This window comes from Nerophis lumbriciformis, linkage group LG36 (genome assembly GCF_033978685.3).
Source record: "Nerophis lumbriciformis linkage group LG36, RoL_Nlum_v2.1, whole genome shotgun sequence".
In the NCBI taxonomy this organism is placed as follows: domain Eukaryota; kingdom Metazoa; phylum Chordata; class Actinopteri; order Syngnathiformes; family Syngnathidae; genus Nerophis; species Nerophis lumbriciformis.
In genome coordinates this window covers 26,214,577-26,229,325 of record NC_084583.2, presented here as the reverse complement: position 1 = coordinate 26,229,325, position 14,749 = coordinate 26,214,577, and the positions used below count along the sequence as shown (strand labels likewise).

The 14,749-nt window shown below is 41.5% G+C and overlaps 1 protein-coding gene across 2 annotated transcripts in view; it reads left to right on the top strand.

Annotated features, from left to right (window-relative positions):
• sytl4 (synaptotagmin-like 4) overlaps positions 1–14,749 on the top strand; it is a 45,170-nt gene that overhangs the window by 8,075 nt on the left and 22,346 nt on the right. For both annotated transcript variants that reach the window (XM_061930068.2, XM_061930069.2), the window contains exons 3-9: positions 1,194–1,409; positions 3,955–4,064; positions 4,218–4,827; positions 4,909–5,070; positions 8,925–9,039; positions 9,115–9,205; positions 9,290–9,396. In XM_061930068.2, the coding sequence (XP_061786052.1) occupies positions 1,194–1,409; positions 3,955–4,064; positions 4,218–4,827; positions 4,909–5,070; positions 8,925–9,039; positions 9,115–9,205; positions 9,290–9,396 (1,411 nt within the window). The remainder of the gene's footprint in view (positions 1–1,193; positions 1,410–3,954; positions 4,065–4,217; positions 4,828–4,908; positions 5,071–8,924; positions 9,040–9,114; positions 9,206–9,289; positions 9,397–14,749) is intronic.

The following is a 14,749-nucleotide window of genomic DNA, read 5'->3' as shown; positions in this document are numbered from 1 at the left end:
CAACTTTATTTATAAAGCACATTTTAAAATTTACCACAGGGGTAGCCAAAGTGCTGTACAATGGGCAGGTTAAAAGATAACACAAGAGAAACGAGCAAGCACAACACAAACAGAGCACGATAAAAAATAAATAAACAAATAAATAAAACATAAAAACTGGTTCTCAGCAGGTGCATTGTGGGACGCCATAGCAGAATAGAAATATCACTCAGCGTTAAAAGCCATGGAATAAAAGTATGTTTTTAAGAGCGATTTAAAAACAGGAAGAGAGGAGGCCTGTCTAACACTCAAAGGTAAGTCGTTCCAGAGCTTGGGAGCAGCAGCGGCGAAAGCTCTGTCACCTCTAAGCTTCAGCTAATCGGCTGATCTTAGGGATCGGGTGGGGCAGTAAGGCTGAAGGAGAGATATGCTGGAGCGAGGTTGTTTAGACATTTAAAAACAAATAGGAGTTTAAAATGTATTGGGTAACGCACAGGGAGCCAGGGAAGGGACGCTAGTATAGGGGTGATGTGCTCACGTCTGCGGGTCTGTGATAGCAGACGAGCAGCAGAGTTCTGCACGAGCTGCAGGCCTGGCTAATGCCTACGTACAGGGCATTGCAGTAGTCAAGACGAGTCGAGATAAAGGCGTGGATTCATTTCTCAAGATCATGTCCTGACAGAAACGGTTTCACTTTCGCTATTTGGCTTAGTTGATAAAAGCTTTTTTGTACGACGCTGCTGATTTGTTTTTTGAACTTAAAATCTGAGTCGAACTTTACCCCCAGGTTTGTAACACAGTCACTGAGTGAACAAGACTAAGCTAATGTTAAAATGTGTGTTTGCTGTCCATCCAACAAAATGAGCAGGTACTAGCAATAATGGAAAAGCATCAATAGCAAGTAGAGCCATTTGGAGTACATGCAGTGGAAAAGTAGCATTATGAGTGGTAAATGTAGCAAATATACACAAGTGATTTTAGGCTTGGCATTTTCTGATTATATTTTATGACTCGGACTCGTTCCCATTCTACAGGAATGTGAACTATTGACCGTTGTGACTAAACAGGCATGTTCATACCAAGTGTGTGTTTCAGTCTGATTCTGTACTCTGTCTATTTCCATCTTCAAACTTTTCCTGCTGATTTCTGTTTTCCCCCCTGCGGGCCTTACTTTCAACATGATTGCATGACTTTCTTTGTTGTTTTTGTCACAGGAAGCTTAAGGCCGAGTTGCTGGGAATCAAGCGGAAAGGGGCCAAACGTGGAAGCGGGAGATACAGTCAGAGGAGTTGTGGCCGATGCCAAACGCCTTTGAGTCCGCTGGCCTTGAACAGCATCCAGTGCAGGCAGTGCCATCACCTTGTATGCAGCCAGTGCAGAACCAACGTCCCCAGAGGGGAATGGCTATGCAACGTGTGCGCCAAAGAGTCGTAAGAAAAATCATCTAATTATTTACATAAACCACAAGTATGTGAGAATGAATTATATGCAGATAGAACCTGCTATTTTTTCCTTAATGATTTTGAGTGCATGAGAAAGTCCAAATTGAAAACATAGCTATAGCTCCAACGCAGCAGTTGCAGATGCAATGTTGTAATAAGAGTAGGGATCAAACTGCTCACTCAGCGTTAATACAACTAAAGAGTAGTGACATGAAGCGCTAGATATTTATGATTGTGTTTATTCCACGCACTGCCACCTTGTGGAGGTAATAGAAATTACAGTAGTGTCTCAACTTACCACCTCAATTGGTTCTGTGACGGAGCTCTGAACTCAAAACACTTGTATCTCAAATCAACATTGAAATCAGTTTGATTAGTGCTTGACCCCCACCCTGAATCACCACCATTCTAACATGCCTTTTGAAAAACAACTTCTACAACACCCAAAAGCAGCGAAGTTGTCACGTTGTGTAAATGGTAAATAAGAGAATACAACAACTCCTTTTCAACTTATATTCAATTGAATAGACTGCAAAGACAAGATATTTCATGTTCACACTGACAAACTTTGTTATTTTTTGCAAATATTAGCTCATCTGGAATTTGATGCCTGCAACATGTTGCAAAAAAGAGTGAGAAAGTTGAGGAATGCTCATCAAACACTTATTTGGAACATCCCACAGGTGAACTTGCTAATTGGGAACAGGTGGGTGCCATGATTGGCTATAAAAGCAGCTTCCATGAAATGCTCACTCATTCACAAACAAGGACGGGGCGTGGGTCACCACTTTGTCAACAAATGCCTGAGCAAATTGTTTAAGGACAACATTTCTCAACCAGATATTGCAAGGAATTTAGGGATTTCACCATCTACGCTCCGTAATATCATCAAAAGGGTCAGAGAATCTGGAGAAATCACTGCACGTAAGCGGCAATTCCTGTGAGCTTGGATCCCTCAGGTGGTACTGCATCAAAAAGCCACATCAGTGTGTAAAGGATATCACCACATGGGCTCAGGTACACTTCAGAAAACCACTGTCAGTAACTACAGTTGGTCGCTACATCTGTAAATACAAGTTAAAACTCTACTATGCAAAGCCAAAGCCATTTATCAACAACACCCAGAAACGCTTCGCTGGGCCCGAGCTCATCTAAGATGGACTGATGCAAAGTGGAAAAGTGTTTTGTGGTCTGACGAGTCCACATTTCAAATTGTTTTTGGAAACTGGACGTCGTGACCTCCGGACCAAAGAGGAAAAGAATCATCCGGACTGTTCTAGGGTGAAAGTGTAAAAGGCAGCATGTGTGATGGTATGGGGGTGTATTAGTGGCCAAGACATGGGTAACTTACACATCTGTGAAGGCACCATTAATGCTGAAAGGTACATACAGCTTTTGGAGCAACATGTTTCCATCCAAGCAACGCTATCATGGACGCCCCTGCTTATTTCAGCAAGACAATGCCAAGCCAGGTGTTACAACAGCGTGGCTTCATAGTAAAAGAGCGTGGGTACTAGACTGGCCTGCCTGTAGTCCAGACATTGAAAATGTGTGAAGGCTAAAATATGAGAAGGGAGACTGTTGAACAACTTAAGCTGTACATCAAGCAAGAATGGGAAAGAATTCCACTTCAAAAATGTGTCTCCTCAGTTCCCAAACCTTTACTGAGTGTTGTTAAAAGGAAAGGCCATGTAACACACTGGTAAAAATGCCTTTTTTGCAATGTGTTGCTGCCATTCAATTCTAACTTCATGATTATTTAGTTTCTCAGTGTGAACATGAAATATCTTGTCTTTGCAGTCTATTCAATTGAATATAAGTTGAAAAGGATTTGTTGTATTCTCTTTTTATTTACCATTTGCACAACGTGACAACTTCACTGCTTTTGGGGTTTGTATATAAGAGATATGGTTTAAAAACAATACAATAGAATGTAATGAAGTACAGCCTTGGAGAGTGGACTTCTATGGTGTCCCCTTCCAGCTGCTTCTCTGTCAAACACACCATCAGCAGCTGTTCCATTTTTTTCATGCATAAATGTCCGCTTATTCGATATTATTTGAACATTCTCGGCTATTGTTCGACTTGTTCTGCTTCGGTAAGGAGCTAACTTGCAGTGATACTCTCAAATTGCTTCTTCAAGTTGGCGACACACTGTCATGTTTTTGATGATTTCTTTCTTGAATTTAATGGCTAGCTTACTCTCAGCACGGTCCTTCACACTCACTTCCTTTAGTCCCATGGTTGATCTCTAGCTATGAGCTAATGCTAGCGTATAAGACCAGATGTTTTAGTGGGATGTTACGGGGTATTTGCTACGCCAACTAATGCTGGGGATGCTTGGAACTCCAATGTTTGCATAATTAGCTGAGAGACCACTCTGATCTCAAAACACTCTTAACACTGTTTTTTCACCTCTTGCTGTTGCATAGCAGGCACATGGCAGCTGTAGGACATCATTTGCAATGACAGGATTGAAAGTTGGCAGAAGATATGTTTTTGTTTCACGTCGGCCTGGAAAATGTCTTCTCAGGGACCTAAGGAAGAGTACAGGCGACTGGTTCTACAACCTGAGGGTCAACCGGTTCTTCACATTGCCCGCACACGAGTTGGTGAGACGCAGCCTCAGAAAGAAGCCAGTGTGTGAGTACGGGACGAGGAAGTGGGTATGGCCTGTTCCACAAGGAATGTAAACAGCACGGCGTGCCAAGACTGACTGGATTGTTGTCTTTGTTACAAAGTAAAAGAGGAAGTAACTTCAAAACGTAATGCTCTTGACTCTTTTTCTCCATAAAGCAAAGAAGTATGAGACAATTGGAGACGTCCTGCTGAAAAATGAAGATTTGAGCCAAGCTGCGTCGACGCTACCAAGTGAAGATTTAAGCGCCTACCACTCGAATGCAGCTGAGATAGGCTCCAGCGACCCCCCGCGACCCCAAAAGGGACAAGCGGTAGAAAATGGATGGATGGATGCATCAACGCTACCAAGTGAAGATTTGAGCCGAACTGCGTCGACGCTACCAAGTGAAGATTTAAGCCGAGCTGCGTCGACGCTACCAAGTGAAGATTTAAGCCGGGCTGCGCCGACGCTACCAAGTGAAGATTTAAGCCGAGCTGCGTCGACGCTACCAAGTGAAGATTTAAGCCGAGCTGCGCCGACGCTACCAAGTGAAGATTTAAGCCGAGCTGCGTCGACGCTACCAAGTGAAGATTTAAGCCGAGCTGCGCCGACGCTACCAAGTGAAGATTTAAGCCGAGCTTCGTCGACGCTACCAAGTGAAGATTTGAGCCGAGCTGCATCGGTTCCTGTTCCCGCCCGTAACCCCACTTTGGTTGCACCCGCTCCCACTCCTGCCCTCATCCCAATCCCCATCCCTAGACAGAGAATCCAAACCACTAGCAAACGGTGTGCCATCATTTTTTCCCCCTCATGTTTTTGCTTATTGTGTTTCCATTTCCCAAAGATAATTTGAATGTTCTCTCATAGTCCTCCCAGTAAGAATTCAGGCTCCATGAAGTCTTTTGAAATAGAAGTGGATGAAGACACGTCAAAGCCGCCGCACAGTGACACAGAGTCTGCAGAAAAAGGCAGCCTGGGCAGCAGCAGAACTGGCACAGAGTCCAGACGAGTCACCCCTGACCTGCCCAGGTGAACTGATGACTAAATCATAGGGCTGGGCGCTATATCGCTATTGGAGGGTATATTTTAGAAAGACATATCTATTTGAGACAATACCGCCATAACGGTATTTTTTGATGTGCCTAGCAGGCACCGTAGCTAGGAAAGATCCAGCGCGTGGGAATGGTCTTACCACATTCACCTGATGTTCCCTCACCTTAGCTCCTCCTTATTAACCAGCGGTAACACAAGCCGGTGAAAAGATTCAACAGAACACCTGTTAGAGCTGGCTAACTGCAAAAGCTAACAACCATTTAGCTGAAACCCTCACTGATGTCACATGTCGCTTGGCAACACACACCGACTTCTAAAGGAACACACACACACACATGGCTCTCATAAACTTCTCTCAACTGCCTATGACATTTATTTGAAGTCACACAATTACATTCCCTGGTCATTTATTGCGTAAGGAGTCACTATAATTACTTTTTAAAAGTAATGTTCAGAACACTTTTAGTGACAGTAATGTGGTGTTGAGTTTAAACTAAACACTTTTTGTTAAATACTGATTGCTTGCTGGCTCCTCTTCTTGAAGATAGTCAAGTCCATGGTCCCTAAGAATGTTGTGCTCTGTAGTGACTGTACAAGACAATATGAGCTTTGAAGTCTCTGCCGCATATGGGACACATCAGACCAGGTGGTAAAATACATTTTGGCATGACTCTTCTTTCCAGTCTCCTCCTCCTTTTTTTCAAGTATCATAGATGTTCTTTTCTCCTCATACTTTGTCACTCCTTCACTGACTGCAGCTCTCCATCTTATTCTGTCTTTTGCTAGGTCTTCCCACAATGTAGTATCTATTTCACATTGTTTCAATGTCTTCTTTAAGCAATCCTTGTAGTGGTTTCTCTGCCCACCAACATTTCTTTTCCCTTCATTTAGCTGACAGTACAACATCTGTTTTGGCAGTCTGTCGTCATTCATCCGTATGACATGCCCTGCCCATCGTAGTTGGTATTTAACAATTGTACTCTCAACACTGGAAGCATGGCCTGTTCAGGTACACTGATGTTTGTTCTCATATCTTGCCACCTAATATTCATCATCTGGCGTAGACATCGCTGTTGAAACCTTTCAAGTGCTGTGATATGTCTTTGATATGCTGTCCATGCCTCTGAACCATATAGCAAAGTTGTTGCTCTGAACACTTTGACTTTTGTATCTAGTCTGAAGTCATGATTTTGGAACACTCAAGTCTTAAGCTTTCCAAAGGCTGCAGCAGCTTGCCTGATTCTGTGATTGACTTCTGCATCAATGTTAGCATTTGAAGACATTATACTACCAAGGTATGTGAAGCTTTCTACATTTTCAAAAGCCACTTCTTCTATCTTTATTGCTGGTGGTTGCAGGATGACGTTCTTTGGCGATGGTTGGTAGAGTACTTGTGTTTTCTTTGCATTTATTTTAAGTCCAAGTTGTGTGTTGCATCCAGTATTACTTGCAAATCTTCTGCACTCTGGGCTGCTATTGCATTCTCATCGGCATATTGAAATTCTACCAGTGGACCTTGAAACTTTTGTTCTGGCTTGCAGCTTCCTCAGGTTGAATATTTTTCTATCTAGCCGAAATGCAATTTGAAATAGCTCAGCTGGTATTCGTGAATATGCAATGTGGATCACAACATAGATAAAGACGGAGAACAGTGTCGGGGCTTTCAGGCATCCCTGGTTTACTCCAGTTTTTACTTCAAAAGGAGCAGAATCATGGCCATTCCCAAGTACTGTAGCTGTCATATTGTTGTCATACTGGTGAATTTTGGAGGACATCCTGATCTTGCCAGTGCTTCCCACAGTAGTTCCCTGGAGACCGTGTCAAATGCTTTTGTGAGGTCAATAAACACCATATAGAGGGGTTTATTTTGTTCAATGCATTTTTCTTGGAGTTGTCTCACTGAGAATATCATGTCAGTTGTTCCTCTGTTTGGTCTAAAACCTGATTGACATTCTGGGAGTATGTCCTCAGCAATGGTCTGAAGTCTTGTGTTGAGGATTCCTGACAGGTCCTTAGCGGCAGTACTGAGTCGTGATACGCCTCTGTAATTGCCACATTCTGCTCTATCACCCTTTCTTTTGTATATCTTCACAATGTTGGCATTCTTTAGCTCTGGTGGTATTTCTTCCTCGCTCCAAATGTTTAGTATAATTTGATATAGATGTTCTTGTAGTTTGTTTCCACCATACTTAAATATTTCAATTGGAGTTCCGTCCGGGCCTGCCGCTTTGCCAGCTTTCATTCGTGAGATGGATTTCTTCATTTCTTCCAGGGTTGGTAAGTCTCCTAGGTCCATTTTGATGGTCTGTTGGGGTATGGCATTGAGGACATCCCTATTATAGACAGTTTGTTGGTTCAGTAGTTCTTCAAAGTGCTCTCGCCACCGCTCATTGATATCTTTGTTGGTCTTCAGAATGGTAACCCCGTCTTTGCTCTTGAGGGGCACCTGACCTTGTATAGATGGTCCATGCATCTCTTTTGTCGCTGTAAAGAATGCCTTGCAATTGTTGTTATCAGCTAAGAGTTGTGTTTCTTCAGCCTTTGACTGCCACCATTTATTTTTCATGCCTCGCACCGTTCGTTGTACATCACTTTTGATTTCTTGATACTGATTTTTCTTTAAAATGGAGTTAGGGTCAATCTTAAGTTGTATGAAAGCTTCCCTTTTTCTATTCATGAGCTGTTGCAGTTCCGTGTTGTTTAGATCAAACCAGTCCTCATGTTTCCCGGATTTGTACCCAATTGAGTAAACACATGCTTTTCCGATTGCTACCTTTATTTGCTCTCAGTGTTCTGTGATGTTTGTAGGGGATTTGTTGGGTATTGTTTCTTTCTAGTTCCATGGCATGCTCGCTCATCTTCCTTTAGACATTACACATTGTATTTTTTGCTGTGGTTTGTTGTGACATTTTCTTCGAGCCTTTAGTTTCAGCCTCATAACTGATGCAATTAATCTATGATCTGACCAGCACTCATCTGCACCAGTTACAGCTCTGGTATGAAGCACATCTTGTTGGTCCCTCTTCCTCACTATAATGTAGTCAATCAAGTGCCAGTGCTTTGAACTTGGGTGTTGCCAGGACACTTTGATGGAATTCCTTTGTCGAAAGATGGTGTTGGTGATTATCAAACTGTGTTCCGCACATTTGGTCATAAGTGAGGCCCCATTTGCATTGGCTTTACCTACACCATTATGTCCAATTACACCCTCCCATATATTGTGATCTTTTCCAACTTATGCATTGATATCACCAAGAATAATAAGTTTATCGTGTTGTGTTGTAGAGATGAGCTCATCTAACTCCGCATAGAAAGCCTCCTTAGTTTCTTCTTCAGCACCTAGAGTTGGGGCATATGCACTTATGAGAGTAGCATGTTGGTTGTGTTTTAGGCTGATTTTCAGAGTCATAAGTCTTTCATTTAAACCCACGGGCTGTTCTGTCAGTTGACCAAGTAGTTCATATATAATGGCGAATCCTCCCCCGTGTGTTCTGGGTTGATCTGCTGCTTTTCCTTTCCAAAAGAAAGTGTAGTTGCCCTGTTCTTCCCTCAACTGGCCTTCTTCCGCTCTCATTTATTTGAAGTAACACAATTACATTCCCTGGTAATTCATTGCGTAAGGAGTGACTATAATTACTTTTTAAAAGTAATGTTCAGAAAACTTTTAGTGACAATAATGTGGAGTTGAGTTTAAACTAAACATTTTTTGTTGAAAATACTGATATATATAAGTTACAAATAGCGGGATATTAGTTGTCGCCCAGCCCTACTAGATCAGATTGTATATGTGATTGGACTTGACACTGCTGCTCTTACTTGAACTTGAACAGTAGACAGACCACCCCACGTACATCCAGCCCAGCAGGATCCAGTGTTTCCAGTCTGACACTCCAAGTCATTCCAGACGCTGTCAGCATTCACAGCTCCAGTTCCGAAGCCAACATTGTATGTTCCATGTTGTCATGTAGTCCTCTCTGTCTACTCATTTCTGATCATCCTTTATCTGTATTGTCTCTATAGGTCCCAGAAATAAGGCAAGCCAGTCCAAGCCTAGAGTTTGATGTCGACAAACTCTTTAAGAAGAGCGTCAAAAACCTTCCACAATCTCACAGTAAGCCTTTTTTGTCCTGTTAGAGGCTTTCTCACACTGTCCAGAGAGCTTGTTTGGAACACATGCTGACTTTTATATGAGCAGACATTCCAGAACGTTTCATATCAGAGCCAGATGTTTGCGACCAGCCTGACTCGGGTGCGGTCCAAGAGGACATCAAGAGCCATTCTGTACACGGTGTAGAGATGCAAGTAAGTATGGGTGTGCTTATCAGGATTCTTTGGGCACCACACCATTCCATTCTTGGGGGTGACTATTCGATTCAGAATCTGTTTCGCGATTCAAAACGATTCTTATTCAAAATCAATACTCTTCAATAACATTAGGTGCCAGTTCTATGATTAACTACATTCCTCCAAAAAACAGCTGTGATAAATTTCTATATTACTTAAAGGGGAGCTGCACTTTTTTGGAATTTTGCCTAACATTCACAACCTTTAAAAGAAGACAAAGGTTTTGGGTTTTTTTTACATTCTAACCAGTAAAAAACCTGTATAATAACAAACTGTAGCGACATTGTTATTGTAAGAGTGAACACTGAGGAACTTTTTTTCTAGCGTACTAACACATCGGTATGCTTCGGTATTAGCCGTAAAAGCTAACTTATCTCTTGCCGTAGCTAGCCTTTACAGCACCCAAATCGCTTTTGAGTTTGTAATAAACAACACTGTGATAAAACACCAATCTACTGAGTGAAAAACATAAACATATTACAGTATCTGTAAAGTATTATTTCATGTTTTGTTTGTACACAGCTAGCCAGACAGTGTATGTACTGTAGTTGTAATAACACGCATGGCGGCTGCGTGTATCATAATTAGGGATGTCCGATAATCGGACAGATAATCGGCCGATAAATGCGTTAAAATGTAATATCGGAAATTATCAATATTGTTTTTTTTATTATCGGTATCGTTTTGTTTTTTTGTTTTTCATTAAATCAACATAAAAAACACAAGATACACTTACAATTAGTGCACCAACCCAAAAAACCTCCCTCCCCCATTTACACTCATTCACACAAAAGGGTTGTTTCTTTCTGTTATTAATATTGTGGTTCCTACATTATATATCAATATATATCAATACAGTCTGCAAGGGATACAGTCCGTAAGCACACATGATTGCTCCACTAATAGTACTAACCTTTAACACTTCATTTGACTCATTTTCATTCATTACTAGTTTCTATGTAACTGTTTTTATATTGTTTTACTTTCTTTTTTTATTCAAGAAAATGTTTTTAATTTATTTATCTTATTTTATAATTTTTTTTAAAAAGTACCTTGTCTTCACCATACCTGGTTGTCCAAATTAGGCATAATAATGTGTTAATTCCACGTCTGCATATATCTGTTGATATCGGTATCGGTTGATATCGGTATCGGTAATTAAAGAGTTGGACAATATCGGAATATCTGATATCGGCAAAAAGCAATTATCGGACATCCCTAGTCATAATCAAATTTTTTTTTCCTTTTTTTTCTTTTGTTCGTTCGTCGGGTCGACGAGGACAACTCTAGTCATCCGAGGGTTTCTGGGACTGGCTCTGTCTGTGCGTGTCGATCGTGGCACGGAAGGTTGGGGTTCACAAGGGACATGGGACGAGTGGGACGTCTCCAGGAGGGTTGATAGCACGGGCTTTTTGCCTTGCCTTTTCTTTTCTGCAGTGGTGGTCCTGTTTGCTTCGCACATCTTGGCGCCTTTGTGGATGGAAGAGTGCCAAGTGGCTGGATCTATTGCGGATTGTTCCCACGTGTCTGGGTTGATGGCAAACGCTTTCAGTGAGGCTTTGAGTGTATCTTTGAAGCGTTTCTTCTGCCCACCCCAGTGTGTAAATTATACATAGTACATATTTTTATGAAGGTGTCTGTTAAGTTAAAGTACCCATGATTGTCACACACACAGTAGGTGTGGCGAAATTATTCTCTGCATTTGACCCATCAACAATGCAGGCTTCTATGCACTGTAAGTGAATGGACACAAACAGTTGATAGACTATTGCGATAGCCAATCAGATCACGAGTTGTTGTCAGTAAGGCCTTCTAGCTGGCCTAAGGTTGAACGTGACATTTACACATCTTGTGATAGTGGACGAATTTGAGAACACACACAGTTGATAGACAGTTGCCATAGCCAATCAGATCACAAGTTGTTGACAGTAGTCTCTCTAAGTAGCCTGATGTTAACGAGACTGTGATTGGATACTCACTTGTCACTCCAAAGTGAGTATCTATCACAAGTTGCAACTTAGCAGAAAGCATGAAGTGTTGACCCACATAGGAAGAGAACAAAACGTTGATTCGGTGGCAGATATATATATATTGTGATGTTATGAGCTAGGTACCATAAGAACTCCATTACCCAGCATGCCACAGTAGTGAAGAGCATGCGCTGTAGCCCCGTTTAGATTGTTGAACGTAGTTATGCCGGCAGCTGTATGTTATTGATGAGCACGCTGTGGCGTAAACTTCAAGAAGTCAGCCAACACGCCTGGTCTGCATCTTTTATGATGAGACAAGACAACACATATATTTGCAAGGCCATTTTCAAGAAGGATATTTAAAGAGAAACTACATCTTGTGAGACCATGTCCGCGATGAAATGGGGAAATGCCCACCATTTCCACTCCAATCAGCCGACTACGAGCGGTACCATTGGCTTATACGGTGTCGAATTGGTGCTACAAATTGTGAGTTCAAATATTCGATTTTTTCACGTTTAATATGTTTTTTACCATTTTTAATTTTGACAATACCACATAAGATATGTTTTAATTGCTGATGTGGGTTTATTGATTTTTAAATGCGCCAGAAAATAACCTGTTTTGTACACTGTTGATGAGTTTCAATACAGAGTAGTGTTTAAATGTGTTTCTGTATAGTATTTCTCCAGCAATGGTCATGTGGTGACATCAATGATGGTATTTGGAGAGGTCATCATTGAAGTCGGACAACACTGAAGGCCTAGGTGGGAAATAACTGACTTGCAGTGTGTATATAAAACGTTGATGAAGCGTTTTGAAGGCTACATCAGTGACTCGCATAGGTCACATTTTCGTTTTTTTATCGTTTTAAAATCCTAAAATAAAAGACATGTTCGTGTCTCTCATAATGATTGTGAGCGGTAGGCAACATTCCCCCAAAAAGTGCAGTTCCCCTTTAAAAACAACTGGTTTTGTTTAATAAAATGCTTCCAAAACATTTAATAAAGTCAAATACAAATAAGGCAGCAAGAGAAGTATGCCACACTTCTCTTTTCTAAAGTAAATGTGTACGCAGATGGAGATCATCTACATCAACTATATGATTTGTCTGAGTGGCTGGACAGGACAGATTGAAAACAATGTATATATTATATTTTTTAAATTATTATTATTATTATTTTTAATGGATTAAGAATCCTTACAAATAAGAATTTCGATTAATTTCCAATTATTTATTTTTTGACAGGCCTAATGGTTATGGAATCAATTTATTTGGAACATGCATTCATTTCCAATGTAAAACATCATATAACTTTTAAATCCTCATTTTCCTTGACATGTCCGAAAAGGAGTAGGAAGAAGCAAGGCTTATTTAATGCTACCCCTTTTCCACTTCATTTCCGTTACACATGTTCACTTCCTGTTCTTTTCTTGTAACACAGTTGACATTCTATAGTGAATTGTAAATACAACAATTCTCTGTATAAATCTTCCAAACAATTCTGATTCTCATAGCGAGATGAATTATGTATCATTTTCAATTAAGTTGAAGATGTTAATCAACTTTTTTCTTCTTTGTACTTAGTAAACACTTGTAGTTTAAACCGTCTTTTGAACTGAATCATATTAGTACATTATTGGACGACTTTGCTCAATCCATTCCATCATGTAATTCTGCATACTGATATGCTAAAGGTTTTAAGTGTTGTACGTGCATACACATGTTTTAAGTTGGATTTTCTTCTAAAGTCATATTTTGCTTCTTTTGTTAAGAAGAATTGTTAGGTAGCAGGTTATAGTTTGCTTTGTACATCATTTTAGCTGTTTGCAAATGCACCAAATAGTTGACTCTTAGTTGGAACAAACACTCTTGGTGCAACTTAAACACATCAATGTTGTATCCTGGGTTCATTGGGTGTCTCGGGTCTCACAACAGACACCTTCGCCCAGGTGACCCAACCGGGGTTGATCAGGCCCCAGCTTGTGTCTAAGAAGCTAGAGTTGATCCACAGCCATCTTGATGCCTTTGCTGCTGCGTCAGTGATGTGTCTGATGGCTTTCCTGTTCTGCAGTCCCTTCACTCCCAACATCTTGAGTGCCCTGATGAGACTGGCCGACAAACCCTCTGCACCCGACCTCCATTGGGTTACATCGGGTCCTCCATCCCCTGCTTCGGCATTTGCCTGCCAGCTCCTCATACTTGGCCCTCCTCCTCTCGAAAGCGTCCTCCATCCGGTCTTCCCAGGGGCACAGTCAGCTCCAGCAGGACCATTTACCTCGTTGTTTCGAACACCAGGACTATGCCTGGCCTGAGTGTGGTCACCGCAATGTTTTGTGGGAACTTGAGCGGTCTCCCTAGGTCAACCTTCAGCCAGCAGCCCCCCTGCTTGACTCTGGTGCTGTTGTGGCTTCTCCCCAGCTCTAACAAAGGGGATGGACTGCCCTGTTGGTTGTTGGTGTTTGCTGGTGGAGATCCCTGTGCTGATGACCTCTGCAATGACCCGCAGCACAGCTCAAGATGTGCTCCAGCCATCCAGCTTTCTGGCAGAAAGAGCACAATGGAGTCTTGGCTAAGCCCCAGCGGAAGAGATTGGAAGGGCTTGGGAGTACATCGTACACCGACTGTATGAGGAACTTTGAATGGCAGTTTTAGTTTGTTGTTCCTCCCATACAAGGCAGTGCTGTCGAGGCTTTGCGGTAGACCCAACCACTTCCGGAGGAAACAGCTGACATTCCTCTCGAAGCACTCGACAGTGGTCATTGGCACTTCATAGACCAGCAGTGGCCAGAGTAGTCTTGGCAAGATGCCGTGTTGGTAAATCCAGGCTTTAAACTTGCCTGGAAGCCCCGACTTATCCACTACTGTCAGCCAGGTTCCCAATTCCTCTGTTGTTGATCGGAGCGCTGTGATGTCCTTCAAAGTGCAGTCGTCGATCTTGTCATTTAGATTCCATAAATAAATATTCCTCATAGCCAACATGATGTATTATTCCAACCGCCCTCTTTTGTAACAATATTATCGTATGTAGTGTACTGTTGTAAATATATCCTCATATTTCTGCACAATAACTCAGATATGGTAACACTAGCGAGCAGTAGAGAATATGAAGTTACTTTTAGTCCAGAAAATATTTTGCTTTGTTTATTATTGAAATATGTTTGCCACTTTATTTTGATATGAGATTTGCAGTTCATTTGATCTTTTTACTACCAAAATGTGGTTTGTTACTCTGTCAATGTTTTCTCCGTCTATTTGTATTTGTTTGACTTTCTCTTCTGCTGTTACCAAATATCATTATTTTAGTTTGACTGAGATTCAAAGTCTGTTTTTGTCAAAT